We start from the raw sequence: 27,776 nt of genomic DNA on the forward strand, positions 1-27,776 counted from the left end.
ATTGTGTTGAAGAGTAACAAGCTAATATGAATAATACTCTTTGACATCAATTTTTTTTTAAGGATTTTATTTATTTGACAGAGAGAAATCACAAGCAGGCAGAGAGGCAGGCAAAGAGAGAGAGGAGGAAGCAGGCTCCCTGCCAAGCAGAGAGCCTGATGTGGGACTCAATCCCAGGACCCTGAGATCATGACCTGAGCCTAAGGCAGAGGCTTAACCCATTGAGCCACCCCGGCGTCCCATATTTTTTAAAATAAAAAATTTTTAAAATATTTTGTTTTTATTTAAATTCCAGTTAATTAACATACAGTGTAATATGAGTGATTCAACACTTCCATACAATAGCTGGTGCTCATCATAGCAAGTGTGTTCCTTAATCCCCATCACCTATTTAACCCATCCACCCACATTATACATTTGTTCTTGGGATTTTTATGGCAAACTTTTTGTTAGGTATACATTTTAGCAGAGGTACAAAAACATACTAATTGGGTAGCCTCTGACAGTATTTCAGAACTGGCTAAATATTAGATTGCTTAAGAAAGAAATTATTTAGGTACACTTCAGTATAATCAGTTTTTTTAAAAGATTACATTTAATTTTAGACAAAATAATTACCCATATAGTTTGGTATCCTTACAGGATAACACAAGCTAGTTATACAGGCCACTTAATTATTTATGTCTAACTGGTACCAGACTCAAATCTTGGAACTTACTGCATTGACACTGTTCTTTCCTGATTTTTCTATAAAGAGCTTAATAAACATTATAACATCTCTGTCACTTTTATCATGGCTGGCTTCAAAATCTTGCTCTAGTGATTGGGTTTTACTTATATTGTGTCTGACCCCAAGCCCGAAGGTTTCTACACTACACATTTGGCCTCAAACAGAGAAGCACTGAATGTGTTAAGAATACAGACATTTTGAAATACTATTCCTATGGAATGGACTATTAAAACAATTCTTTTTGATGTCTATTTGTCCACATATAAGGTATCTTAGAGAAATAGGAAATTGAAAATGGCTGCTGCTGGGGAAGGAACTCATGGGACAATGTACAGGAAAGAGAGTTACCTTTAGTATAATATCTTTATATACCTTTGGATTGTCTGAATTTTTACTATATTAAAAAAATTCAAAATAAAGAAAATTCTTAAATCACATATATATTGCTTTGGAAAATTTAATACTTAAAACTTCAGTCTTCTTTTACATATAGTTAAGTAGGATCTCTGAACCCATCATAAACAGCATTGGCATTTACATGATGAGAATGCTGTTCACAGAGAGCAATCCAATAATATGTTAGAAACTATCATTATATTAGAAATAATGAAAATATAGGGAAATGCTCAAGAACATAAGAGTTAAATACAACTTTACTGAATCTAATTAAAATATATAGGTGATTAGCACAAGTTAATAAATGTTAATACAATTCTCTCTTACTTCAAGGCTTAATAATAATTTTTTGGCTACATAGCTTCTGTAGAATTTTCATACTGCTTGAAGGTCTAATGCCCCAAATGAGAGGAAAATTCCTGGTATGTGAGTGTACATATTGTAGAGTTTTGATTTCCTATAATTAATGGAGGTTCCCCAATGCCTGGAGGAAGTCTGCTGGGGATGGCAAAGTTATATGGTTAGCTACATTTCTTCCATAAAGTTAGGCAGATGTGGCTTTCTGTGCCATGCTAGTGAAGGAGAGAGAGGAGATGGAAGGAAACAGAGCTGGGGCAATAGGGCAAGAAAGGGCAGGGAAAAGTCATGGTAATTTCTCTTCCTCCCTCTTACCTGACCACAGCTCATTTATTTCAGTCCAAACTTGGGAAGTCTCACCTTTTTCAAGCATGGATCATGTTAGCACCAGACTATGCTAGAGATCTGCTGGGAAACTTTCTCATCTTATCCTGCCTTTTCCTCCTCCAATGCAAGTGACCACGATGCTTTTGTATTTAAAAGAATATTACTAACTTCTTTTTAAAAATCACAATATATTAGAAGCAAATAGAAGAGCAGACCAATATTACATCTATGTGGCCACCAACTACCTCTTGTCATATTTATTAAACCTTTTACGGAGAAATTGAGACATTACACATAAAACAAAGCTCCCTTTTTTAGTATACCCTGATCTGTTTTCCTCTTCTCTACCAAGGTAATCACTACCCTAACTTTTGCATCATCATTCATTCCCATGCATGATTTTATGTTTTCTTATATGTACATGGATGCAGGAACAATATATAATATTGTGTATGCTTTGAAATTTTATGCAAATGAGATCCTGATATATCAATCAAGTCTGTTCTTCTCCCCAAATTTTTGGCACTTAAGTTGATTTATTAATTTTAATAACACAATTAAATGGTATTCCATTATAATTAAATCCACAATACATTGATTCCCTATTTTGTTGGTGGAGAGTTAGGTTGCTTTCATTGTTACAATATTGCAGTGAACATTCTTGTACATTTCTCCTAGACATGTGTGAGAGTTTCTTTGCTACACATCTAGGAAGGGATTTGGTGGGCCATGGATTTATATGCCCTCCACTTTATTAAATGCTGTTTCTCTCTCAATTAGTAAATACTTTCATCTGCAGTGAATGTGAATTCCCATTGTTCTACAACTTTCCCAACCTTTGATATCATTGAGGTTTTAGATAAAAAAAAAAAATCTAATGGATGCTTTTGTTGTTTTACTTTGCATTTCCCTCATTACAAATTATATTGAACAGCTTTTATATAATAGGTGATTCCATAAATTGCTCACTCATTTTTGCCCATTTAAAAAATTAAACTCTATTTATTCTTTTTACCTTCTGGATAGAAACCCTTTGTTTGTTTCTATGCATCATGGACACCCTCCTTTTTTTTAGCTTATTGATTCCTATTTTCATCATATCCTTGTTATACATAAACTTTGATCACAATTGTACATATTAAGTTTTATTTAAAAATTTACCTCTGCCTTAACATCATAAAGACGTTCCTGTATTTTCTCCAAATAGTTGTTCTAAAATTTGTTTTCAAATATAAGTCTTAAAACCCCTGGAAATGATTTTTTTTTTTTTTTACATGATATGAGGTTGGGATTTATTTATTTTTCTGCTATGGAAGACTAATTATGCCACTATACTCATTTGGGTAGTTCATCTCTCCAGTGAGTTCACATGCCACCTCTGTACAATGTCAAGTTTTCTTGTGTGTATGGAATTGGTCTAATGCACCCTGGTTTATGTCCATTTACTAAAACCACACTATGGTTTAGATAGCATCTGTTCAGTTTGGTAGGATGTGCCTCTTCATGTTGTTCTACTTCAAAATTGCTTTGGCTATTTCTGATCAGCCTCCATTCACACTTTTTTAAAAATTAAGGTTGAGCACACTCAAGATGTCTTTTATTATGCTAGGTTATTTTTGTCATTAATGGATGTTGAATTTTAGCATGTAATCTTTCTTCATACATTAACACAATGTTATATAGTTGTTATACATTGTTAACACAATGTCATATAGTTGTTACAATCAATTTTAATTTGTAATTTTCTATTGTTAAATCATCCTTGTATTCCTTGGATAAGCTCCTTTGGTTATGATATGTATTCTTGTTATATTAGCTGGATTCAGGTCGCTAATATTTACATCTATATTCCTGAGATAGACCTGTAATTTCCTTTCTTATTTTGTCTTTGTCTGGTTTTGGTATCAGGGTTATATTACTCATTATTTGGGGAGCAAACCGCCTAGGCCTAGAGCAGAAATTAAATATAAAATGAAGATACAATAGGAAAGATTATATCTTTACTTTTCTGTTTTGTTGGTTTCTGCCCTGTGTTGTTTTTGCTAATTCTCTTTTTCCTGTGCTAATTTGAGTTGAAAGCTTAGCTCATTAATTTGGAGGTCTTAGTCTTTTGCAATATATTTATTTGAAACTACAAATTCTTCTTCAGTACTACTTTAGCTACATTTCATATGTTTTGATATACAATAGTTTTATTTCCACTTCATTGTAAATATTGAACATTTTCCTTCATTTCTTTAAACATGTTATATTTTTAATTTTAAAATGTGAATTTTTTTAAAGTCACATTTTCATAAATACTTTCTAACAACTGCATTACAGTCAGAAAATTTGGTCTATATGATATAGGCTCTTTAGTATTTCTTGAATTTGCTTTGTAGTCTAGTATATGGTCAATTTTTGTAAATGTTTCAGTTGGACTTGAAAAGAATATGCATTCTCTAATTATTGGGTATGGATTCTAAATGTGTTTACTAGATTAAGTTTGTCTATTGCTTATATCAACCGTATTCTTGCTAAGTATTTGCCTGTTTTTTTAATCACTGAGTTGTGTTAAAAAACATCATTTTAGATTTGTTATTTTTTTCTTATAATTTTGTAAAATTTTGTTTTATTTATTTTGTTGTCATTAACATAGACTCATTTTAAAGCTCTTTATAGTCAAATTACGTATTAAATTAGAAAATTGTTTTCTAGTAAACTATTCTGGAGTAGATTTAATTTTCAGGACTTGCTAGAACATGTTCTTTCTCTGAGAAACAGGGTGTCATTGTATTGCATATGCTTTATTTGTGATTTTTATAACTCTCTAAGAATTGTAGCCATTCCCCATCTGGCCAGACAAAGGGAGAATAATCACAATGTATTGACTGTTCAATCCTGAATAGGACAATTGAGAGATCTCGTTGCTTGAATGCTTTAAGTAATAGGACAGATCATTTCTCTTTTGTAGTTAAAGAAACGTTTCTAGAAAAAAGATGACCATCCTTTCCTTATTCTAACATATGATAACCAAGCGGGTGTGCTTTCCTTCCAATGTGTGGGACTCTTTTTAGCAATCAATTTATACCACCCAAACACACAGGAAAGGAGATGCCTACTTATCAAGTTCTATCGGGGCTTTATGAGTTTAATTTCTAGACTACTATCTTTCCTTAAGAGGAAGACTAGTAATTGTGATTTGAAAACCAATCACCAAACAATGCATCCCATGCCTCAGTGTGGCAGCCTTTAGGTACTACACTTACCTCATCAATTTATTTAAAAATACTTTGCCAAAAAAAAAAAAAATCAAAGAAGTCCTGAATATTATCTTGTTAGGAAAATATGTTTGGTATTAGGTTAGGGAATTTCTGAAGAGAGACAAAGAATGAATCTATTTGATATTCATCACCTGCTAAGACTATTTTGATTTCTCCTTAAGTATTTATCATATACCCAAATTCACCAAATAAATGTTTGTTAAATTTGAAGGCAAATTTTACAATCACTAAAGTCTTTGTGTAATGTGACAAAGTTATGTTAAAGAATTTACCTCCTTTTCACAGTTTTTGGATTTGATTGAAAATTGTTTCTTAGACCCCTACTACATCCTGAAATGTTAGAGCTTTTTTTTTTTTCCTTAGAATTGTTGTTACTGGGTTTAAAATAGACAGCATTTAAATTCTTTGTTTTTGTTTTTGTTCTAGACTCACTATAGAGGATGTAAGAATAATAACCATCTTCAACAAAGGGCACACTGGGAGAAGAAGGCGTGTTACAGCTGAGGCCAAAAGAAGAGCACAATCATCAGTCAAGCTGAAGAATATCCTTACTTGGACTGAAGTAAAACTGTTTAGGTTGGAAAAGAGTTGTAGTACCAAAGGAGGTACATCTCAACACAAAGGAAGTACCTAAAATTTAATACAAGGAAAATTACTTAGAGCAAGATAATTTCTAGAGAAAATTTCAAGAGGGAGTTTGATCTATAAAGATATTTGATATCTTGCTGTGAGAAGCTCATTAAATACAAAATGGTAACTAAATAATAGTTTGAAAGCAACACAAGCAGAAATGCTCTCTGAATGAAGGATGGAGAACTGGAAAATCATATGGTAATCCTTCAAATTCTAGTTACTTTCATATGAACATATACTTAGAACTCCCCAGGGATTGATCTAATAGGAGAAGTGATGACTGAAAAAATATACATTTTCTAATAAAATATAAATATTTGAAATGTTTTGTGTCACTGGCAGGATTACAATATCTGGCGCATGTCCATTTTACTCTTTCATAATACCACATCTCATTTGTAGAACTTTTTTTTTTTAAATATTTTATTTATTTATTTGTCAGAGAGAGTGAGCACAGGCAGACAGAGAGGCAAGCAGAGGCAGAGGGAGAAGCAGGCTCCCCGCTGAGCAAGAAGCCTGATGTGGGACTCGATCCCAGGACCCTGGGATCATGACCCGAGCCAAAGGCTGCTGCCCAACCAACTGAGCCACCCAGGTGTCCCTCATTTGTAGAACTTTTATGCTGAGATTGTCTAATAACTTTTATGCTGAGGTTGGTGGTATTTACTCAGGAACAACAGAGTACAGACCAGGATCAACTTTGTGGCATTAGTAAAATCTTCTATATAATACTCTTATACCTCGTAAGAGAAAGTGCAGGTGTCCTTAGTTTGTGAGGTTCCAGTATACACAAATTTCAGTTATCACAGTTTAGTTAATTAATGTTAGTCCTCCAACAAGAGCAGTTCAAATTTTAGTTTCCAGTGTTAGATCTTTCATTTCCAAATCATTATGTAAATAACAGATGCACATCAACAATTGTGGCTGACTTTTAAAGTCTGTCAGTGGGTGACTGGTCACTGTGCATCTGGTTTTCAACTCACACACAGACAGCAAGGAGTGTAGCTATGTTGCCCTCTTGTTTCCCTGTATGTGACATTTTATAAAAATGGAAAATGGTAGGAGGGGATGAGCCAACTGTAGGGGCCTGGTTAGCCAGAGGGAGCCGTTTGGTTGTAAACTTAGGTTGACCCCACCCCTCCCAAAGGAACTTACTTGCAAACCCCAGATATAGGGGCAGGCCAGGCCGATGGAGACATCCAATCAGTGGGGTGCGCATATATTTACTATGGTAAATTGAAATTCAATTGGTCAACCGTATTGCTGACCTAGCATGACTGTGCAGTTTTCCCTGTGTACTGCAATCTCATTGGCCACCTGTGTGTGGGCTGGGCTCAACCCCACCTCTATAAAAGTTAGTCTGTGAGGCTGGGAAGGGGTAGTCATTGGGAGCGTCATGGTTGTCGGGAGCATCGTGAGCAGGGTTGTTGGGGAGCAGCCGCCGCCGGCTAGGGGAGTCATCAGGGTCGGTGTTCTGGTCGTCATTGCCTCTTTGTAAGAGATGGCCCCGACTGGTTGGTTTGATTTTTGGTGCTTGGCATGAGATAAAGCTTTGCTTGACCTTCGCTTTGTATCAGTCTCGTTCCTTTGATCACGGACCCTAACACCAAGAAAGATTAGAGTGCAGCAGAAGAATGGAAAGTGATAATGTAGAGGTGAAATTTAAATCAAATGTAAATAGAGTTATAGATGAAATAGCTGACAACAGGAATGTTGACACTGCCACCATTCAACTCTGGATATGCAGCCAGAGGAACATAATGAAGACAAACTTGTGGACATAAATGAGAAAAGTGGCTGTGATGAAAAGGGGAAAATGTCCTATAAGAAAAGATGCTGTCAACATTTCACATTAAAGGAACTCTCATAGATATTTTATGATGTTGAAAGTGAAAAGGAAAAAAATATTGGAAGCTAATACGAATCAAGAAAGGAATATGGCCATTTGCATAAAAAAATATGTTAACATCATGTAGTTAAATAATGACAAGGCAAGCACTATCCAGATTACCCACAATAGCTTTTTTTTTTGGACAAAGAAATAGGAATGTTTTTAATGTGTTAAATCATTCTGTAATAAATATTAGTTTTACTATTTCTTGATAATTTCCCTACATATTTATAATAAAGCAAGAAAGTTTTTAATCTTTTGAAAAACACATAGGTCACAGAACAAACAATTTTTCTCATTGATTTTTAAGATAGCATATGATCTCCCTGATATGAGGAAGTTGAGAGGCAACGTGGGGGGTTTGGGGGGTAGGAAAGGAATAAATGAAACAAGATGGGATTGGGAGGGAGATAAACCATAAGAGACTCTTAATCTCAATACTGAGGGTTGCTTGGGGGTAGGGGAGTAGGGAGAGGGTGGTTTGGTTATGGACATTGGGGAAGGTATGTGCTATGGTGAGTGCTGTGAAGTGTGTAAACCTGGCGATTCACAGACCTGTACCTTGGGGCTAAAAATACATCATATGTTAATAAAAAAATATTTTTGTGGCTTCAGCATGAATGGCCACTTTTACAGTTCTGTACTACTTGGAAGAAAAACAAGAACTGACTGTAGAAACAGTGCGCAGAACTTCTCAAATCCTGGATAGTGGAGTAAAATGGGTGCAATGGATTTAAATTTAATTAAATAGAACAAACATTAACATATTCCCTGCTATGCATTAAGACATTATAAATTGAATATAAGGGTGAGAGAGCTGGATTGGAAGATGCAGAGAATTAAAGAGAAGATTGGAAAGGATGAGAGGATGGGAGAATATGGTAAGTTAAAGGTACTAAAAGACTGATGGAAAACAAAATATTGTAATTGCCTAGAGTGGTAATAAACAAAGTCAGACGACTTAAAAATGCAGGTCATTTTTAGAAGGTGAACTTTTTTTTATTATGCAATTAAGAGCAAAGACTTGTTTACTCAATTCATTAAATATTTGATCTAGGTGTAGAGAAATGCAACAGATTTCTGCACATTGATTTTATATCCTGTGACTTTGCTGAACTGATGTATGAGTTCTAGCAATTTTCAGTGCAGTCTTTAGGGTTTTCTACATAGAGTATTATGTTGTTTGCATAGAGTACATTTTCACTTCTTCCTTGCCAACTTGGATGCCTTTTCTTTCTTTTTGTTGTCTCACTGCTGAGGTTAAGACTTCCAGTTCTGTGTTAAATAGTAATAGTAAGAGTGGACATCCCGGTCTTGTTCCTAACCATAGAGAAAAGGCTTTCAATTTTTCTCCATTGGGGATAATATTAACTATGGATCTTTTGTATGTGGCCTTTATGATGTTGAAATATGTTCCATCTAACCCTACTTTGTTGAGGGTTTTTGTCAGGAAAGGATACTGTATTTTGTCAAATGCCTTATATGTATCTATTGAGAGGATTATATGGTTCTTACCCTTTCTTTTATTAATATGGTATTGATGATTTGGGAGTATTGAACCACCCCTGCAGCCCAGGAATAAATCTCACCTGATCATGACAAATAATTCTTTTAATGTACTGTTGAATTTGACTTGCTAGTATTTTATTGAGAATTTTTGAATTCATGTTCATCAGTAATATTGGCCTGTAATTCTTTTTAGTGGGTCTTTGGTTTTGGAATCAAGGGAGTGCTGGCTTCATGGAATGAGTTTGGAAGATTTTCTTTCATTTATGTTTTTTGGAACAGTTTGAGAAGAATAGGTATTAAGTCTTCTTTAGATTTTTTTTTTTTATTTATTAATTTGACAGAGAGAAATCACAAGTAGACAGAGAGGCAGCCAGAGAGAGAGAGAGAGGGAAGCAGGCTCCCTGATGAGCAGAGAGCCCGATGCGGGACTCGATCCCAGGACCCTGAGATCATGACCTGAGCCGAAGGCAGCAGCTTAACCCACTGAGCCACCCAGGCACCCTTAAGTCTTCTTTAAATGTCTGGTAGAATTTCTCTGGGAAGCCAGTTGGCCTAGGACTTTTGTTTGTTGTGAGATTTTTGATTATTGATTCAATGTCTTTGCTGCTTATGGGTCTATTCAAATTTTCTCTTTCTTCCCATTTCAGTTTCAGTAGTTGGTTAAGTTTCTAGGACTTTGTCCATTTCTTCTAGGTTGCCCGGTTTGTTGGCATATAATTTTTCATAGTATTCTCTTACAATTGTTTGTATTTCTGTGGTGTTGGTTGTGATCTCTCCTCTATCATTTGTGATTTTATGTATTTGGGTCCTTTCTCTTTTCTTGTTGATAAGTCTGGCTAGGGGTTTATCAGTTTATTAATTCTTTCCAAGAACCAACTCTTAGTTTCATTAATCCATTCTACTGTTTTTTTTTTTTTTTTAAGATTTTATTTATTTATTTGACACAGAGAGAGAGAGAGAGAGAGAGGGAAAGAGAGAGAGCAAACATAGCAGGGAGAGTAGCAGTCAGAGGGAGAGGGAAAAGTGGGCTTGATCCCAGGACCCTGAGATCATGACCTCAGCTGAAGGCAGAGGTTTAACTGAGTGAGCCACCCAGACACTCCTCCATTCTACTGTTTTTTTTTTTTTTTGTTGTTGTTAATTGTTTCCATATCATTTATTTCTACTTTAATCTTTATTATTTCCCTTCTTCTGCTAGCTTTAGATTTTATTTGCTGTTCCTTTTCTAACTCCTTTTTGTATAAAGTTAAGTTGTTTATTTGAAACTTTTCTTGCTTCTTGAGGTAGATATACACTGCAATACATTTCCCTCTTAAGACTGCTTTTGCGGCATCCCAAGGATTTTGGGATGTCACACTTTCATTTTCATTTGCTTCATGTATTTTTAAAATTCTTCTTTAATTTCCTAGTTAACCCATTTATTCTTTGGTAGGATGTTCTTTAATCAATAACGAAGCAGCAGAAAAAGAAATAAAAAAATCGATCCCATTGCAATAGAATCACAAAACAACAAGATACCTAGAAATAAATCTAACTAAAGAAGTAAAAAGATTTATACTCTGAAAATTATGGATTCTACTCATGAAAGAAATTGAAGAAGACGCAAAGAAATGGAAAAGCATTTCAAGCTCATGGATTAGAAGAACAAACATGAACAAAATGTCTATATGACCCAAGGCAACTTACACATTTAATGCAATCCCTATCAAAGTATCACCAGCATTTTTCATAAAGCTCGAACAAATAATCCTCAAATTTATATGGAATCACAGTAGGCCCCAAATAGCAAAAGCAATTCTGAAAAAGAAAAACAAAACTAGAGGAGTCATGATTCTGGATTTTAAGCTATATTACAAAGTTGTAGTCATCAAGACAGTATGGTACTATAACAAAAACAGACCCATAGATCAATGGAACAGAATAGAAAATGGAGAAATGGACCCACAACTAAATGGGCAACTAATCTTTGGATTAGTTTGTAGGAAAGGATATCTGATGGAAAGAAGACAGTCTCTTTAACAAATGGTGTTAAGAAAACCAGATAGCAACATGGAGAACAATGAAACTGGACCACTTTCTTACACCACACAAAAACAAATTCAAAATGGATAAAAGAACTAAATGTGAGACAGGAAGGCATCAACATTTCAGAGAAAAACACAGGCAGAAACATCTTTGACATTGACCATGGCTATCAACTTTTTACTAGATACATCTCTAGAGAAAAGGAAAATAAAAGCAAAAATAAACTATTGGGACTTCATCAAGATAAGCTTCTGAACAGTGAAGGAAATAGCAAAACTAAAAGGCAATTTACAGAATGAGAGAAGATATTTACAAATGACATAACTGATAAATCGTTACTAGTCAAAATCTACCAAGAAGTTATCAAACTCAACACCCAAAAAACAAATAATCCAGTTAAGAAATGGGCAGAAGACATAAATAGACATTTTTCCAAAGAAGACATCCAGATGACTTGACACATGAAAAGGTGCTCAACATCACTCATCATCAGGAAAATACAAATCAGAATCATGATGAGGCAGCATCTCACACCTGTCAGAATGACTAAAACTAATATCACAAAAAACCCCCAGGTGTTGGTAAGGATATGGAGAAAGGGGAACCCTCTTGGATTGTTGGTGGGAACACAAACTGGTGCAGCTACTCTGGAGAATAGTATGGAGGTTCTTTAAAAAGCTAAAAAATAGATCCTATAATCCCGGAATTGTACTACTAGGTATTTACCCAAAATATACACAATTACAGATTCGAAGGAGTACATGAACCTTGATGTTTATAGCAGCATTATCAACAATAGCCAAACTATGGAGAGAGCCTAACTGTCCATCAACTGATGAATGGATAAAAAAGAAGCAGTACACACACACACACACAAGGAACATTACTCAGCCATCCAAAAGAATGAAATCTTACCATTTGCAACGACATGGATGGAGCTAGAGTGTATTAAGTTAAGTGAAATAAGTCAGTCAAGAAAGACAACTGCCAAATTATCTCATTCATATGTAGAATTTAAGAAAGAAAACAGATGAACAAGAGGGAAGGGAGAAAGAAAAAAAGAGAGAGGGAAACAAGCCATAAGAGACTTAACAATAGAGAAAAAATGGGGTTGATGGAGGGAGGTGGGTGGAGGATGGGCTAAATGGGTGATGGGTATTAAGGAGGACATTTGTTATGATGAGCATTGGGTGTTGCATGTAAGTGATGAGTCACTGACTTCTCCAGAACCAATATTGCACTGAATGTTAGCTACCTAAATTTTAAATTAAAAAAAAAAAATGTGACCTAGGCTTAATAGCTGTCTCAATTACTTATTTATTCCATAGTTTTGGGCATTTTATACATACAATATAAGTTATCTTTAAAAGGCTTATTTTTAGTGGTTCATTTTTGAACCAAAACTGAGTTTCACACTTACATTAGAGGGAATTTATTTTTACCTTTAGTAACCAGGAAGACATAAAGAGACTGAAAGAGATGCTTATCCAAAGATGTATTCCTTAGAATGCTTTTGGATCCTGGGACAAAGAGCCTTCACATTCTGGAAAGCTTCCTGGTTGGAAGACTTCTTACACAACTACCAAGTCTTCAGTAAAGCTCCATCCTATACCCATAACCCACCATACTCTCCAAATAGTGCTATTTACCATGCTCAGAATCATCATCTGTTCTTAGAAATAACCCCCTTACCTGAAAGTCTCTTTCACTCCTCTCCTATTTTTGGCTATTTAGATAATCTACTTAAAACCTCTGAATCACATGTCAGATTTTGGGACCAGAATTAGCCATCACTGGTGCCAAGTATAGATGGGTGGGAATGTGTAATGGAGATGGTTTTCCAGTGTAATGGGCTGGACCTGGAAGGGTGAATTTTCAAATTAGGTAGGAGCAGAGGAATATAGTGACTTATCTATAAGTCACTAAGAGGATTTTTCTTTAAAAAGTTTTTTATGTGTACTTCCATCTTTCTTTGACAGAATCAAATTAGATTCACCTATATCATAGTTCTTCAAAGTCTGAAAGAACTTTCCATTTCTGACTATTTTTGTCTCAATTTTCCCTTGGATCATCACAATTTTCATTTTATCTTTGGTATGCCACTGAGTTAAGTAGAATTCAACCACTAACTCTAAAATACCTGTAGGAATATATGAACTCATAAAGGAATTCAAGAATGAAATGCATTCAGTGTTGGATGGGTTAAATTTGTTTTAAACTTCTGCTTAATATAGAAAATTTGGAAAATTCAGAAAAGTATGAAGAAAATAAAAATCCCTCATAATTCTTTTAGTATTTAGCATATTGCTCATATGTATATATTTCTGATACAAATTTTACCATATTGAAATTATAACATCCATGCTGGTCTTTTATTTTTTGATAAATAATAATAAATGATAAGATTATAATAGATAAAACATGTGATAAGATTATAATAAAAGATAAAACATGTCATGGACAGTTTTTCTTATCATTAAATACTCCTCTATAATGTTCTCATTAAGTCAGAGCTGTCAATCATTTCCTTTATGACTTTCTCCTTTGCTTTTATGCTTGGGAAAGCCATTCTTACTTGGAAATCAAATATTTCCTCAGTCACTTTCTAAACATTCTACGATAAAAATGCTGGCAAAATTTTCCCCTGCAACGTAGAATTATTGAAGGCATAAATTAAGTGCTATGCATAACTCTGGGCATGTAAGACTAGCCATCGATAGAACTCAGGTACCCCTCACCCCCTCCGACTATTATCAGCTCCTGTTGCCAGGTACTGGTTTGCATTGGAGACTCAGGTTAACCTCCCCCACGCCAACTACCCTCAGCTCCTGTTGCCAGGCACTGGTTTGCTTTGGAGACAGAACCTTCCTAGGGGTTCCAAGTAGTTACTAGTGGCCCATAGGACACTCACTGGTGATCGGAGACAAAGCCACAAGGCTCTTTGGAGCCAGCTGGTGGCCATCAAAATGTCTCCCTACACAGCTCTCTGGAGCAGCTGTGGGTTGTCCTGGAGCAGCTGTGGGCTGCTGGCTTGGTGATATATGAACTTTTGCCACATGTGCCACGAGTCTCTGGGTTTTGCTGGGAGATCCTGGTGTGCACTGCCGTGGTGGTGTTCCTAGGAAAGAGGGAACTCAGCTTAAGAAGAAGAAGGGGCATTGTGCCCAGAATGAAGTGTCTGGAAAAGGCATAGAGACGACCGAACCGGAGGCACAAGCCTGTGGAGCCGTCACATCATCTGAGCAGAAGGCCAGTCCTCTCCAGTTACAGATTCTTGCTCTGGCTGCCCTGAATCAAGATGTCAGGTATTTTTCAGTGGAAAACGCTATGCACCTGGTGAAGGGAGTTCGGGAAAGGCTGTTGAAGAACTCTCACCAGCTGACTGATGAAAATCCCATCTCTGGAGCAGCCCAGGAAGATGGAGAACCCCCTGCGAGGAAAATACCAGGAGGCTTCAAGGACAGTCCTGATCTGCAGGGAAGTGCAGACTCGCCTGTTCAGGACATTGGCAGCTGTGGACAGAGAGTGCAGGAAGAGGCAGGGGAAGGAGGCAGGCCCGAGCTTCCTGATGGAGGAGTGTGGTGGCAGGCCACCGGTGAGGGCCAGAGCCAATGCCACACCCTAAGCCAGATCATACTGAAGGTGATGCATCTGCTAGAGCTGCTTAGAGATCATCTGGAAGGTGGGGGCTCAAGGAGGCAGGTGGAGACTGGCTCCTCCTCCACTGACCATGTGTCCTCAGGGAGAGCCCTGTGAACAAAGGAAAGCCCTCCAGGGCACGGAAGAAGGCACCTCAGAGGAATGAAGAGCTCCCAAGAAACAAAACAATCCACCAAGCTGAGCAAGTATCTTTTCACCTGTGAAACACCCTCCTGGAAAGTGAGATTCAGAAGTTGCGCCTGAAGCTCGAGGCAGAGCCTCAGCTGTGCGAAGAGCACATCAAACACCTGGAGAGGAAGATGATGGAGGAGAAGGCACGCTGCCTGCAAGTGAAGAATGAACTTGCCAAGGTGCACAGGAAGGCGGATGCTGCCCACTGGAACTTAGGCATCTACAGGTCCATGGCCCAGGACCTGCACGGGGAATGGCAGAAAATCTCCTCCTTGCATGACTGGGAGTGCCTCCTGTTGGAGAGGAGAAGTGAGGAGAGCCAGAAGGCTGTTCTGTGGGCAGAGAGGGAGTTCCAAAGGCTCCAGGCCCAAAACTACTGCCTCAGGCAGAAGCAGGCCAACTCTGGGTCCAAGGTCCAGCCTGTCTCAAGGGGGCCTCCTGCTCCTGCTCTTCCGGGCACAGCCTCCAAATATCCTCAAGGGCCAAAGGCTCCCCTGAAACCCCAGAAGCCCAAGAAGGGAGTGAGGGTGCACTGGCCAGACTCCCAAGTTCTTGGGTCCCCTGCAGGTCTGATCTCCTTTCCCAGCAGTCATCAACACTCACAACCAGAGCACAAAAGCTCCTGTGCTTCCTTACCCCTTAAGCCATACCAATTGCTCCTTTTACTTGAGATCCACCCCATTATTGAACTGAAGCTACATATTCCCTATAGCGGTATGAGTGTGAGAAAATATTTTTTCAATGTTAAGCATTAAAGATATATATATATATATATATATATATATATATAATTGCTGATACTACTGATACTACTGCTACTGATAATTGATTTTATTAAAGGATTCTATGCCAAGCAATGGAAGGTTTTAAGTGTCTTTTACTGTCCCAATAACCCAGTGTGTCATATATGACTGTCATATATGACTTTTAATTGTCCCAATAACCCAGTGTGTCATATATGACTGAGGTTCAGAGAGGGGAAACAACTTGTTCCAAGATCACACAGCTAGTGAATTTCAGAGCTCCTGTCCCAAACCAGGGTTGTCTCATTATCAACTGCTGTGCAAATAACTTCTACTACTACTACTACTACTAGTACTACTACTACTACTACTGCTACTTCTTCTTTTGAGAGACAGAAAGGGGGAAGGCACACACACACATGCAAGTGGGAGAGGGGCGGAGGGAGAGAGATACCTAGACAGGCTTTCCACTCAAGTGCAGAAGCAGACGTTGGGCTGGATTTCACAGATCATGGGATCACGACCTGAACCGAAATTGAAAGTCAGACACTGAATTGATGGAGCCACACAGGCACCCTTGTGCAAGGATCTTCTAGGCAAGCTGCTGTAAGGATCCCAGAAGGGCTTGATAAAATTTTCTCCTAGTTCACGTCCTAGTAAGGATGCAAAAATTCTAGTGGTAGCTAGCTGAGGTAAAGTCCCATCAAAGCATGGAGGGCAGCCTTTAAGGGTCTCCAACGATTCCTATCTTGGGTCCACATCGTTTTGTGTTCCATACTCTACCTCTTGATTAGAGTCAGGAAGTACTGACTCACTTCTAAAGGACAGAATATGGCAAAAGTGATAGGATGCCACTTCTGAGGTCAGTTTACAAAGAGACTGGTCTCCTTGTGGGCTTGCTCGCCCTCCCTCCCTCCCTCATCTGTTCCCAGGGAAGCTGGCTGCTCCTTGTGGGCTGTATTCTGGAGAGGCCCATGTGGCAAGGATGAATATTTCCTGCTTACAGCAATGGAGGACCTCTGACTGCTAACAGCCACCTGAGTGAGCTCAAAAGCAGATTTTCCCCCAACAAGCCTGGAGATGACTGAAGATCCAGATGACATCGTGACTGCAGCCTTGTGAGAGATCCTGAGCCACAGGTACCTGGCTAGTTGCACCTGGCTGGCTGGCCCGTAGAAACCATATCAGGTTATCAATGTTGTTGTAGGCCCTTTGGTTTGGGGAAAACATTCAAGAAGGACAGAAGTGTGAAGCCAAATGTTTGGCTTCTGACCCACCCTCCTCTCCTGGGGTTGAGATTCCAGGGAAATCAAGAGATGGTAGAAACTACTGAGAGATTAGGGTAAACAACGTAAGAAAGAGGACCTCTATTTTTTTCACCACGTATCTCTCTGAGAGGACATCCCCTCACTTGATCCTTCCATGCTGATATGTGGCAAGTGCAGGAGGAGACAACTGGCAGTGTAGACCCAGCCCTGTAGAGCCTCCTAGAACGCAGAGAAAGAGCCCAGAATTTCCCTGGTTCCCCTAGAGAAGGCACAGAAATTAGTGAGTTGAAAGCCTGGGACCTGGTTATTGGACTTCTGGGTTAGAGGGGAGATGGCCTGTGGAAGGGACACTGCCCGGAACCCCTCTTGGGCCAGATGCCTCCTGTCTGCTTTGGGAGACTGAGGATTAATAAGGGAATGAATTAGTGTAGAAGAGATGTTGTTCTAATGCTTGGCAGGTTTAAAGTTATTGACATCATTGACATTCCTTTTCTCCTTGTCCCCAGTACCACCATAAATGGGAAGGGGCCTTCAAAGAAGCAAGATGAGAGCATCTCTTACAAGCCTGTCAAGTGTCAATATCCAACCACTCCAGTCAATTCCACCCCCTTGGCAGCCCCACTGCTTCCACAAGGTCACAGATACTAGTGACCTCTAAGGCTTCTTTTCCCAATTTCTGGTTGCTGCCCTGACTCAGAGGTGAAATTTAAGTGATTAAGTGGAGGAGTATGTGGGCAGCCTGAAACAGCGAGAGTGATAGGGGTGTGGAAAGAGTAGCAGAGACATGGAAACGGCCAGAGTCATGTGCATGTTTGACGATGGCCTGGTGACAGAAGAATGAGGCCTTTCCCTTCTTGGGTGAAATGGAGCCTAATCTTAATCGATGCTTCTTTTTCTTCCTCTAAAGTCAAAAACCCTTGATTGACAGGCATTATATATGCCTCATCCTTTTTCCATGTTTATACTGTGTTATCCTCTTTCTTGGAAACTTAGCTTGGGTATTGGGTATATGGCTGTACAGACTGTGCATTATCAAAGTCCATGTGGTACCATTTATTTCCTATGAGATGATTGGACAAGTCTTCTCCCAGAAATCTTTCCACATCATTATCACTGGATTCTCACTATTCCCATTCATTAACTAATATTTGAAGATTGGTTAAATAAGTATTTTGTAGGTTCTGAGGATTTAACAATGAACAGGATAGTATCTACCCTTGGCATTGGTACAGGAAGAGACAGACAACTACATGAACCAGTAAAGTAAGTTTAAGTGTTGTAAAGAAGTTGCACATTGTGAGGGTAAAGTAAAATGTTTGGGACATACATTCCTACATCTTTTAACATAAGACCACAGTTTATTAACGACAGATGTTCTATACTTATCCATTTTTCTCCTTTTTCTTTTTGAAACTTAAGAAAGCAGGCAATATGTTGTATGTATAACAACAGATATTTAACACAAGGTAATAGAGTTAATTTCTTAAAGATTTTATTTATTTTAGAAAAAGAGTGCTTGCATGATCAGGAAGAGGGGCAGAGGGAAGGACAGAAGGAGAGGGACAAGCAGACTCCATACAGAGCACAGAGTCTGACACAGTGCTTGATTTCATGACCCTGTGATCAGACCTGAGCTGAAGCCAGGAGTTTCATGCTCAACTGAGCATCACACAGATGCTCCTAGAATTGATTTCTTATTAGATTTTGCATTTGTCCTACCAGGATGAAATTTTATTTTAAGAGAATATGAATTTCTTAATGCACTGAGTGGGAATTATTTAAAAATTTTTGTTATTACATCATATTTATAAAATTGAAAATATGTATGTGGGTATGGTAGTGGCAGGAAGCAGATTTTGCAAATTTAGTACATTTTTGACACTTATGAGGTATATTTTCCCAAGAGTAAGAGTGCTCTCAAAATCACAAACCTCAGCAGGGCACCTAATTTTTCCACAAAACACAGTGAAATAGAACTAAAATATTTAAAGATCTTTTGTGTTCTTAATGGTTCCCTACAAATAGAGGACTAAAGAAATTTGTAGGGTTATTTTATGGCTTTGAAACTTCATATCCTTAGACTTCTTCACTTTCATTACCAGTACTAGTGATTGATTTTAAGAATCTTCAAAACAAACCAAGTAAGTTTGAAAATAACCATGGAAATCATTGCATTCTGGATGATGAATAGAAAATATCAAAACACATTAAGATGTTGGTCCATGAGGTTCCCTCCATTGACCCATGCTTGGAATAGGGACCCACTTGATACACTAGCCTCAGAAGACATAATTTAAATGAAACCTCTGATAAGAAATCACAATGAATCTTCAACCATCAGAATTACTGAAAAACAATTCTGATGGTAATACTGAGTAAATTCTCAGTAAAACTGAGAATGTAAAATCCATAGATGCAAAGGGGCTTTGGTATTATATCACAGATCTATAGCAGGAAAGCAAAATGCAATTGTTTGCTCATCCCTTTATTGTTATAGCATATATGAGATCATTGTGATAAGTGGTACAGAATTTTCCAAGTTGGATATTGTATGAGAAACTGCTCTGGCGCACCATAAATTAGATGTTTAGCCTTTTACCATAAATCAGCTGCCTGGTTGGTTCCTAATTTGTCCACAAACTAATAAATGCTCTGAAACTCTGATCCTTTCTTTTAATGAGGGCTGGTAACTCCAACCTCTGAGGACAGAGGCGAGGATAAACTGAGCCAGAGTAATGAGGGATTTTCAGAACCATGAAAGTAACCCACCAAATCAAGGTTTTACCATTCAATCAGGTATTGCTGGCTTTAAGTTCCTAGTTTTGCTTCTTGAGCAGAATAAAAACACATGGGAAGCAACAGTTAGTTGAAATGGACATTGTATAAAGGATTTAACTTACTTCTTTTACAAACCACTGGCAAAAAGCAGGACCAATCCATTCTCTTGCATGAATACCACAGTCTATCCAGACAGCTCTTTTGTAAGTTTGTGATCTTCTGCCCAGCTGAAAACAAGAACATTCATAGTAACCAACTCAGGCTTTTATTTTTAAAGTCATTGATCAGCATGATTTAATAAGATTTCAGTGCAGTTCTTCACTATAGTTTGAGTCATTAGATAGCCCACAAAAAAGATACAGAAATTTCCTATCTATTTCTGAAGTTCAGGCCTGCTTATGCAGAAATAATAAATTTATTGCCTTAATTACAAATCTAACAGGAAAATAGACAAAAAAGGGCAATCCCTTAAATAAGTTTTCTTCTCTTTTTAAAAGATTTTATTTATTTATTTATAACAAGAACACACAAGGAGGGGCTGAGGAAGAGGGAGAGAGAGAGAATCCCAGGCAGATTCCACACTGAGTGCAGAGCCCAATTTAGGGCTTGATCTCACGACCCCAAGACCATGACCTAAGCTGAAATCAAGAACCGGATGCTTAACTGGTTGAGCCACCCAGGTGCCCCAAGTTTGCTTCTTCTTCAATATCACATGTGATTGTTAAGTAAAAAGCTAAATTCCTCTTCCTCCTAACCCCCTCCTCCAAGAGAATCAGAATCACAAAGAGTATTTCTTAAAGCAATAATTATGTTTTTAAAAAAATTTTTAAAGGATTTTATTTATTTGAGAAAGAGAGAGAGAGGGAGAAAGAGTGCAGGAGCAGGAAGAGGGGTAGAGAGAGAGAAGCAGACTCCCCAGTGAGCACAATGCAGGACTCGATCCCAGGACCCTGGAATCATGACCAGAGCTGAAGGAAGACACTTAACTGACTGAGCCACCACGCACCCCAGCAATAATTAAGTTTTATTGCTGTACAAAGTCAAACTTTATTACAACACAAAATGGGAAAGCAAAGCAAATTGATTTCTAAAATCAAGTGACAGAGTTTTCTTTATAATCTCATTATATCGATATTACTTAAATGTGGTTTTTAACTCAATAACAAATAGGTAGCTATTAACATTATATTCATAGGGGACCTAGTTTTCATTCATTACTTCACTCAAGTAATACTTCAGGAAATCCTTTTTTGATACTGTGCTTGACACTGGAGATTCAAAGATGAAAAGACAAAGAGTTTATATGCTAATAAGGAGGGCAGATATGGGAACAATCAATCATTGTGATGTGGACATGCATAAGTTGCTTAGGGAGCATGGGGTGTAATGTCTAATTTTCCCAGAGAATAAAATAAGGCTTTTCAGGGGAGGAACACTTGAGTAGTTGGGTAAGACTTGAAGCTTGCCCAGCAGACAAGTTGGAAGAAGGGATCTCAAGTTTGGAAGAGAATCTGGGCACATCCTCTTTGAAGAACTATTTTGGGGGTATGAAGATGAAATGGCAGATGAAATTGGACACAGAGGCAGAGAATACATGAAATCCCTGGATCTTATGTAAAAGAGTTAAGGCTTCATCGTGTATTTCATAGGAGAGGGGTATGTCTGTGAGACAGAGAGACAAAGGCACAGATGAACACAAGGTCATGCTCAGTAGTGACAGATTAGAGTATGAGAGGGGCGAGGACAGGAACTTGAAAGGAACTCCTTACTGAATGCTTTATTGCAATAGTCCATGGAGAAGAGATCCAGAGATAAGTTAGGGCAAGAGTAGGGAAGACAAGAGAAGGAACTGGAGCAGATCCAAAAGATATTTAGAAGAGAGAATTGTCAGTTCTCAGTGGTATATTTAAAGGAAGTGGTAAAAATGAAGAAGAGGAATTTAGGGTGATGTTCATGCTTTTTGACTGCAGTCACAGAATGGTGCCATTCTGAGTCTGAGGTGCTTTTGTGAAAATTGAGATGAGAATGTCAAGTAGGTAAGGACATACGAATGTAAAGCTCCAGAGAGTGGACCCCAACTAAATAGAAATTTTCAGAATGATTGTTGAAACCATGGGGGTGGAAGTGTCCATCTAGAGAAGTTGGTAGAGGGAGAGTATAGAGTCTGAGCAGAGAGTTCTGGGATGATCAGAACTCATGGGAAGGACATGGGGAGAGGAGCCAGTGAGTGGGACAGGAGGGTATGGTCAAAGACAAAGGAGGAGAACCAACTAGGAGTCATTGTTGGTCTCAGCAAGAGAAATTTTAGAAGAGCCATGGGGGTGAAGGCCATTGAGTCAAGGTCTGAATGGGAGGTAAGGAAATAGAAACAGTGATATAAAGAAAACTTTTCAGACGTTTGGCTGAGAAGAGATAGAGAGCTCTGGGTAAGTAGCTAGGAGAGAATGTAGGGTCAAAGACTGGGAAGGGCATATACTTTCTTATACATATACATTTATGTAGTTTTGCACTGGTTCACCTTAAGTAGCACCAGCTCACAATAATTTTGAATACCATTATTTTTAAGTGCATCAACAACTCTATGTTATAAATAGCATTCCCTGGAATACTCAATGGCAAAATTTAAATATGGCCCAACAATCTAAGGGAAATTATCAGATGATATTAAATATGAGATGCTGCAAAAGACCATTTCATTTTTTCCCATAAGTCAAACTTGAAAAAGATGTTTACTAAATAAATAAATGTTTTTATGCTTGCTAAATAAAAAAATTATTTTTACCTTTAAAACATATAGAGACCTTCCCTCATACGATTTTCCAATAGAGAACATGTGAATGAGACCTGAATGAGTTTTATTTAGATGACGCATCCAATTTTGAATCTAAAACAAATAAACGAAAACCATGTCAGACTCTCCCAGTTATGGAGCTTTCAGAGAACAAAAGGTAACAAAAAGCAGCAATAAGTCTCAGGCTCAAAGAGTATACATGAGTATAAAACTGAACAAAAAGAGTGACCTCAGTGTTTGTGTGGGTGGTAGTATGTGGAAGTGGAGAGTAATATGAGGGCAGGTGGAATTTCTAATTAATAAATCTGTGGATTCAAAAAAAATCAGTTTTGTATTTTTAATTTTCCTTAAGATACTTAAAATTATATTTTATTTTCTGTCTTTACAAATAGTAGCTTTGTGTCTTTATATTGTCCCCTTTTTAATGCATACCTTCTACTACCATTTATCATTAGTATCTTGATGGCAGAGCTTTGTAGAAAATTAATCCATGTGTTCTGGATTCTTTTTGAAAACAAAAATTATTTCCATTTCCCTCCCAAGTACTTAAGAGGAAAAGAAAACTATGCAAACTACTTGAAAGGGTCTATTAAAGCCCCATATATTATAATTTGCCACTGAAAAGAAGATGCTAAGAAAAAGGCATTGTCTTCTGCATTTAAAGGTTATTCAAGTCACATATCAGAGGGCATACTCTGAATAATTTCCCCAGTAACGGCCATAAATTTGCATTGATCCTGTCACACACACTTATCTGTCATCAGAAGAAGGTATATTTGAGATGGATGAATAAGGCACTTAGAAATATGAATGACATTTCTGACTTAAAAGCTTTACAAGAAGTAAGGAAGTCACACAGAAGTGTCCCTTTAATCCATGGTGTGCAAGACAGTCTGTGCTGAAAAATTTAGATTTTGAGAAGTACCCAAGCTTTCTTTTCTTTCTATTCTTATTTAGTCTAATGAGCATACACATATATATATGTGTATATTATATATATATATCTTATGTGTATATATGTATATATATGTATGTACATATCTACAGATATATTTAAAATTTTTTTCTAGTGCATTTTATAACACTTCCATGTGCCAAGCTAGCTAAAACCTTCCCATTGCTTCTAATTTCAAGCTTCTAAAACATATGTTGGAACATGAAATATATGAAAATAATTTTGGAAAAAAAGTCATTATCAAGATAACCAAATATTCTCCTTAGAATATAACAGGATCACATTAATTTTTTTTATGCCTGACATTCCTTTGCTCAATTCAGGGGAAGCTGGAAAATCTATGTACTTCTTCATTTATTTATTCTGTCATCTACTACCTACTTGGAGGTTCCTATTTGCTTGCCACTGGGGATATAGTGGTGAACAAGAAAGAAATAGCCTGCCCTCATTGAACTTGAAGCTTATGAGGAGAGAAAAGCATTAATCAAGTGGTCCTACAATTACATACATAAAAACTATGACAGATATCATATCCATGTGCTGTGGGTGCATGTAATATGCTGGGGTTGGAGGTGAGGAGTTCTAATTCCATCTTCGAGAGTAGAAACAACCATCTTTTTGCTTGGGCTGATTCAAAGAGTAATTAGGTATTGTCTAGGTGACCAGTAAAGGATATAATGGTAGGAATGAGGTTGTTGTAGAATGAATAATAGGAAGAATAAATAATAATATTTTTAAAGGCCCTGAGATTCTGCAAATAAAACTTGGCCTTTGGGAGGTCTCAACTTGTGCAGAAGCTATGTGGCAAGCATCAACATTCACTCCACCCCCATCCAAATCACTGCCCTCAAACTCTGACTAGATCTACCTTCCATGGCTTTTTAGTTAAGGTTTTCACAACTGCAATTATAGTAGCATTAACTCACTTTTCCATTGCCCTTCCCATGTATTTTGGAGGGGTGGTTTGGGTAAAGCAAATTAAATCCAACTTATTTCCCTATTTCTTATAAAGGCTTAATAATGGAGGAGATGATGAACTGAGCTGGCTGGGCCATATAAGAACTCTATATATTCTTCATATGGCCCCTGCCTCTATCTTTATGCTTTTCTCCCAGCCATCAGACCTAAATGATAAAGATGTATTTATTAAAAAAAAAAAAAAAACCAAAAACAAAAGCTCCTCTGATTACATACTTCTTCTAAGGAGTGATAAACTTCATAATTATATCCAGACAGGTATCTTCTATTTCTCTGGGTTCGCAAACTGCTTGCCTTTTCCAGTGTGTTCTGAAGATCTTCTATGAGGACCCTGGATTTGAAATGATAGACATGATGCAATCTGAATGGCGATCATATAAAATTTGAAAAGGAAATTATGCATTTATGAAAAAAAGGATAGCAAATATTGACATCTCTAAAAATATCAAATGTTGGGAAAATGTTCTCTTTTGGGAAATAGAAACTATTAAATTAGGTAAAGAACATAAAAGGTAAAATTACAGCTAGATATTCTCAAATGATAATTACTACCACTGACTGAACAGCTACAAGAACTGAATGATGGGTATGAGCATTTACATTTATTGAGTACCTATTTAGATACCATGCTACATACTTCATGTACACCAGCTGAGTTAAACACCCTATAAGGTAGATTTTTTTGTTACTTCCGTTTTACAGACAGGGAAAAATAAGCTCCCAAAAGGTTAAGAACCTGCCAACATCACTCTGCTAGGGAGTACAGAGTCAGAATTTGAACTCGGAACGTGAATCTGAATTCTAGTCTTTAGACTCTGAGTCCAGTGTAATATTATGAACCCCAAAGCAAGACAACACACCACAAAAAAGTTTTCAAAAAGTTCAAAAAATGTTTGAATGTTTACAAAATTGAGCCATGGTATATTGTCATTGCATTATTTCCAAAGTGGACAGACCTTCTAAATACAAACAAGTGCAAATTGTTCCCACTCAAGGTAAGAGCAATTCCCCACATTTATCACCAGAAAGTTATGAAGCTCTGATGCTGATATATCTGTTTGTTTGGCAGCTCCTGATAGAACTACCATTGTTCCTATTAGAAAGGCAATGTTTCCCCAGGAGTTTCAGTACAAAAAGCTATGACTCTTAATTGATTAGATTCTTTATCATTTATCATTATCAATTGATAAATGACATGACATATTACCAGTCACATCATGAAATGTCCTTTCAGATAATTGTCGAAATAATTCTAATGGAGAATTGCTCCTACAACGGATTTATCTTAATATTTTCTAGTCAAGTTTACTAGTGTTTTCACCAAAATAGGAAAATTATAAAGTTTTTCAGTTTCAAGTTGTATGGGATCGTTCTAGATGGATATTAACTTCTTTGAGGAATAAACTCTTAAGCATTTCAGTTTTCTTTTAAAGTCTCCAAGTGTCCTAAATAGAACTGGTTTTTGGATTCCTTAGTATTTGCCTATCCAATTAGGCTAGTGATTCTTAAGCTGCATTGCTTTAAAGTTACCTGTGAGCTTTAAAAAAATATGCCACACTGGGGCACCTGACTGGCTCAGTTGGAAGAGCGTGTGACTCAGGATCTTGGAGTTGTGACCTGGGGTACCACTTTGGGTGTAGAGATTACTTAAAAATAAAAAAAAAAACTTTAAAAATATACCACACTGGGTCCTACATAGATAAGAATATTTATGAATAAGTATCAGTCCTTTTTGAAAGCTCACCAAAGTGATGCTAATATATGCGGGGATAAATTTAGGCTAAAAACTGGAAGCCACTAACTCAGGTTCATTAAATCTAGAAAATCACTGGTATCTGTCCTCTCAAGTTCCATATTAAATGCAAATGAAGAGAATAGTAGAATATGGCTGACCCTTGTTTCCTTTTTCCTCTCCTGAGTGTCTGTACTGGACATGGTCAAGTGCCTACTCTCCTTATGGACTTCCTGTACTGCAGGAAGTACAGTCTTGATTCTGGGTACAGATTTGTAAACACTGGTAAGATAGGAAGTTAAGAATGAGGCAGAGGCCATCTCCTGCTGGTGCTGTGGCCATGTCAAGGCCACAGAGATGTGACTGTTGAGAGGCAGCCGGCGTTGCTGGACCCAGCACTCCAGTGTCTAGTCACCAGTTTTATAGCATGAGAGGCAGTTATGGTAACAACAGTGGTGGTTGGAGTAGTGCAGTCACAGCTTCTGGACCTTTGGACCATCCCATGAGAGAGAAGTAAATTCTATTTGATTGAAGCTACTGTGTTTGGGAATCTGGTATGGGTTGAATTATGTCCCCATCTCCCCCAGTTCATATGTTGAAGTCCTAAGCCCCAGCACCTCAGAATGTGACCTTATTGGGGACTAGGATTATTGTAGATGTAATTAAACTTTGGTCACCAGGACGCACTCTCATCCAATATGACATGTTTTTATAGAAAGAGGAAATTCAGTTTGGGAAGATGAGAAAGTTCTAGAGATGCATGTGCTGATGGTTGTATAATGTGAATGTACTTAATGTCACTGAATTGTATATTTAAAATGGTTAAAATGGTACATTTTATGTTGCATATACTGGGGAAATCAGGACACAAAGACGCACATAGAGGGAAGATATGAAGAGGCAAAGATGGCTGTCTACAAACCATGGAAAGAAGCCTGGGACAGATCCTTTCCTCAAGGCCCTCAGAAGGAACCAACTCTGCCCTCACCTTGATCTCAGTCTTCTAGCCTTGAGAATCATGAGACAATAAATTTTTGCCTTTTAAACCAGCCAGTCTGTGGTATTTGTTATGACAATCCTAAAAAACTAATACAGTTCTCTGTTCAATAACTGGACAGTATCTTAATACAGGCCCTAAAAGACCAATCTGAAAATTAAAATAATTGTTGTGTGACAGTTCTAGCCCCATTTTTCTTGTTAAGTAGTCAGCACCACAGATTGATGAGGAGCTCAAAATGGCATTTATAAGTGTTGTATTTTCTAGGTCCTTTATGGCTGATGTTATTCCTACCCTAGTTGCATACACTCCTAGGATAGTGACCAGAGCTATTGAGAACTTTTCAAATGATGTCAACACTCAGTATAAAGCCCCTGCCCCAAAGCTTCTAGGGTGGGTCAGGGGGGCTCAAAACTTGAAATTCCACTGCCAATTTTTACAGGTATTTAATTTATAAAATGATTGAATTTTTTATAACAGAATGAGTCATCTCATCTATCATGTCATTGAAAGGGACTGATTACCCAGGGGCCAGACTCATGGGGTCACATTATCTCTGCCTTGAAGATGAC

At 37.5% G+C, this 27,776-nt stretch overlaps 1 protein-coding gene across 1 annotated transcript in view; it reads right to left on the reverse strand.

The window, feature by feature from the left end:
• Positions 1 to 27,776, reverse strand: part of CPA6 (carboxypeptidase A6) — a 357,356-nt gene that overhangs the window by 54,168 nt on the left and 275,412 nt on the right. The window contains exons 4-6 of the mRNA XM_032315817.1: positions 24,692 to 24,806; positions 22,534 to 22,635; positions 19,874 to 19,978 (exon numbers count right to left, since the gene is read on the reverse strand). Of these exons, the coding sequence (XP_032171708.1) occupies positions 19,874 to 19,978; positions 22,534 to 22,635; positions 24,692 to 24,806 (322 nt within the window). The remainder of the gene's footprint in view (positions 1 to 19,873; positions 19,979 to 22,533; positions 22,636 to 24,691; positions 24,807 to 27,776) is intronic.

The sequence above is a fragment of the Mustela erminea genome, chromosome 16, assembly GCF_009829155.1.
Source record: "Mustela erminea isolate mMusErm1 chromosome 16, mMusErm1.Pri, whole genome shotgun sequence".
Classification (NCBI taxonomy): Eukaryota; Metazoa; Chordata; class Mammalia; order Carnivora; family Mustelidae; genus Mustela; species Mustela erminea.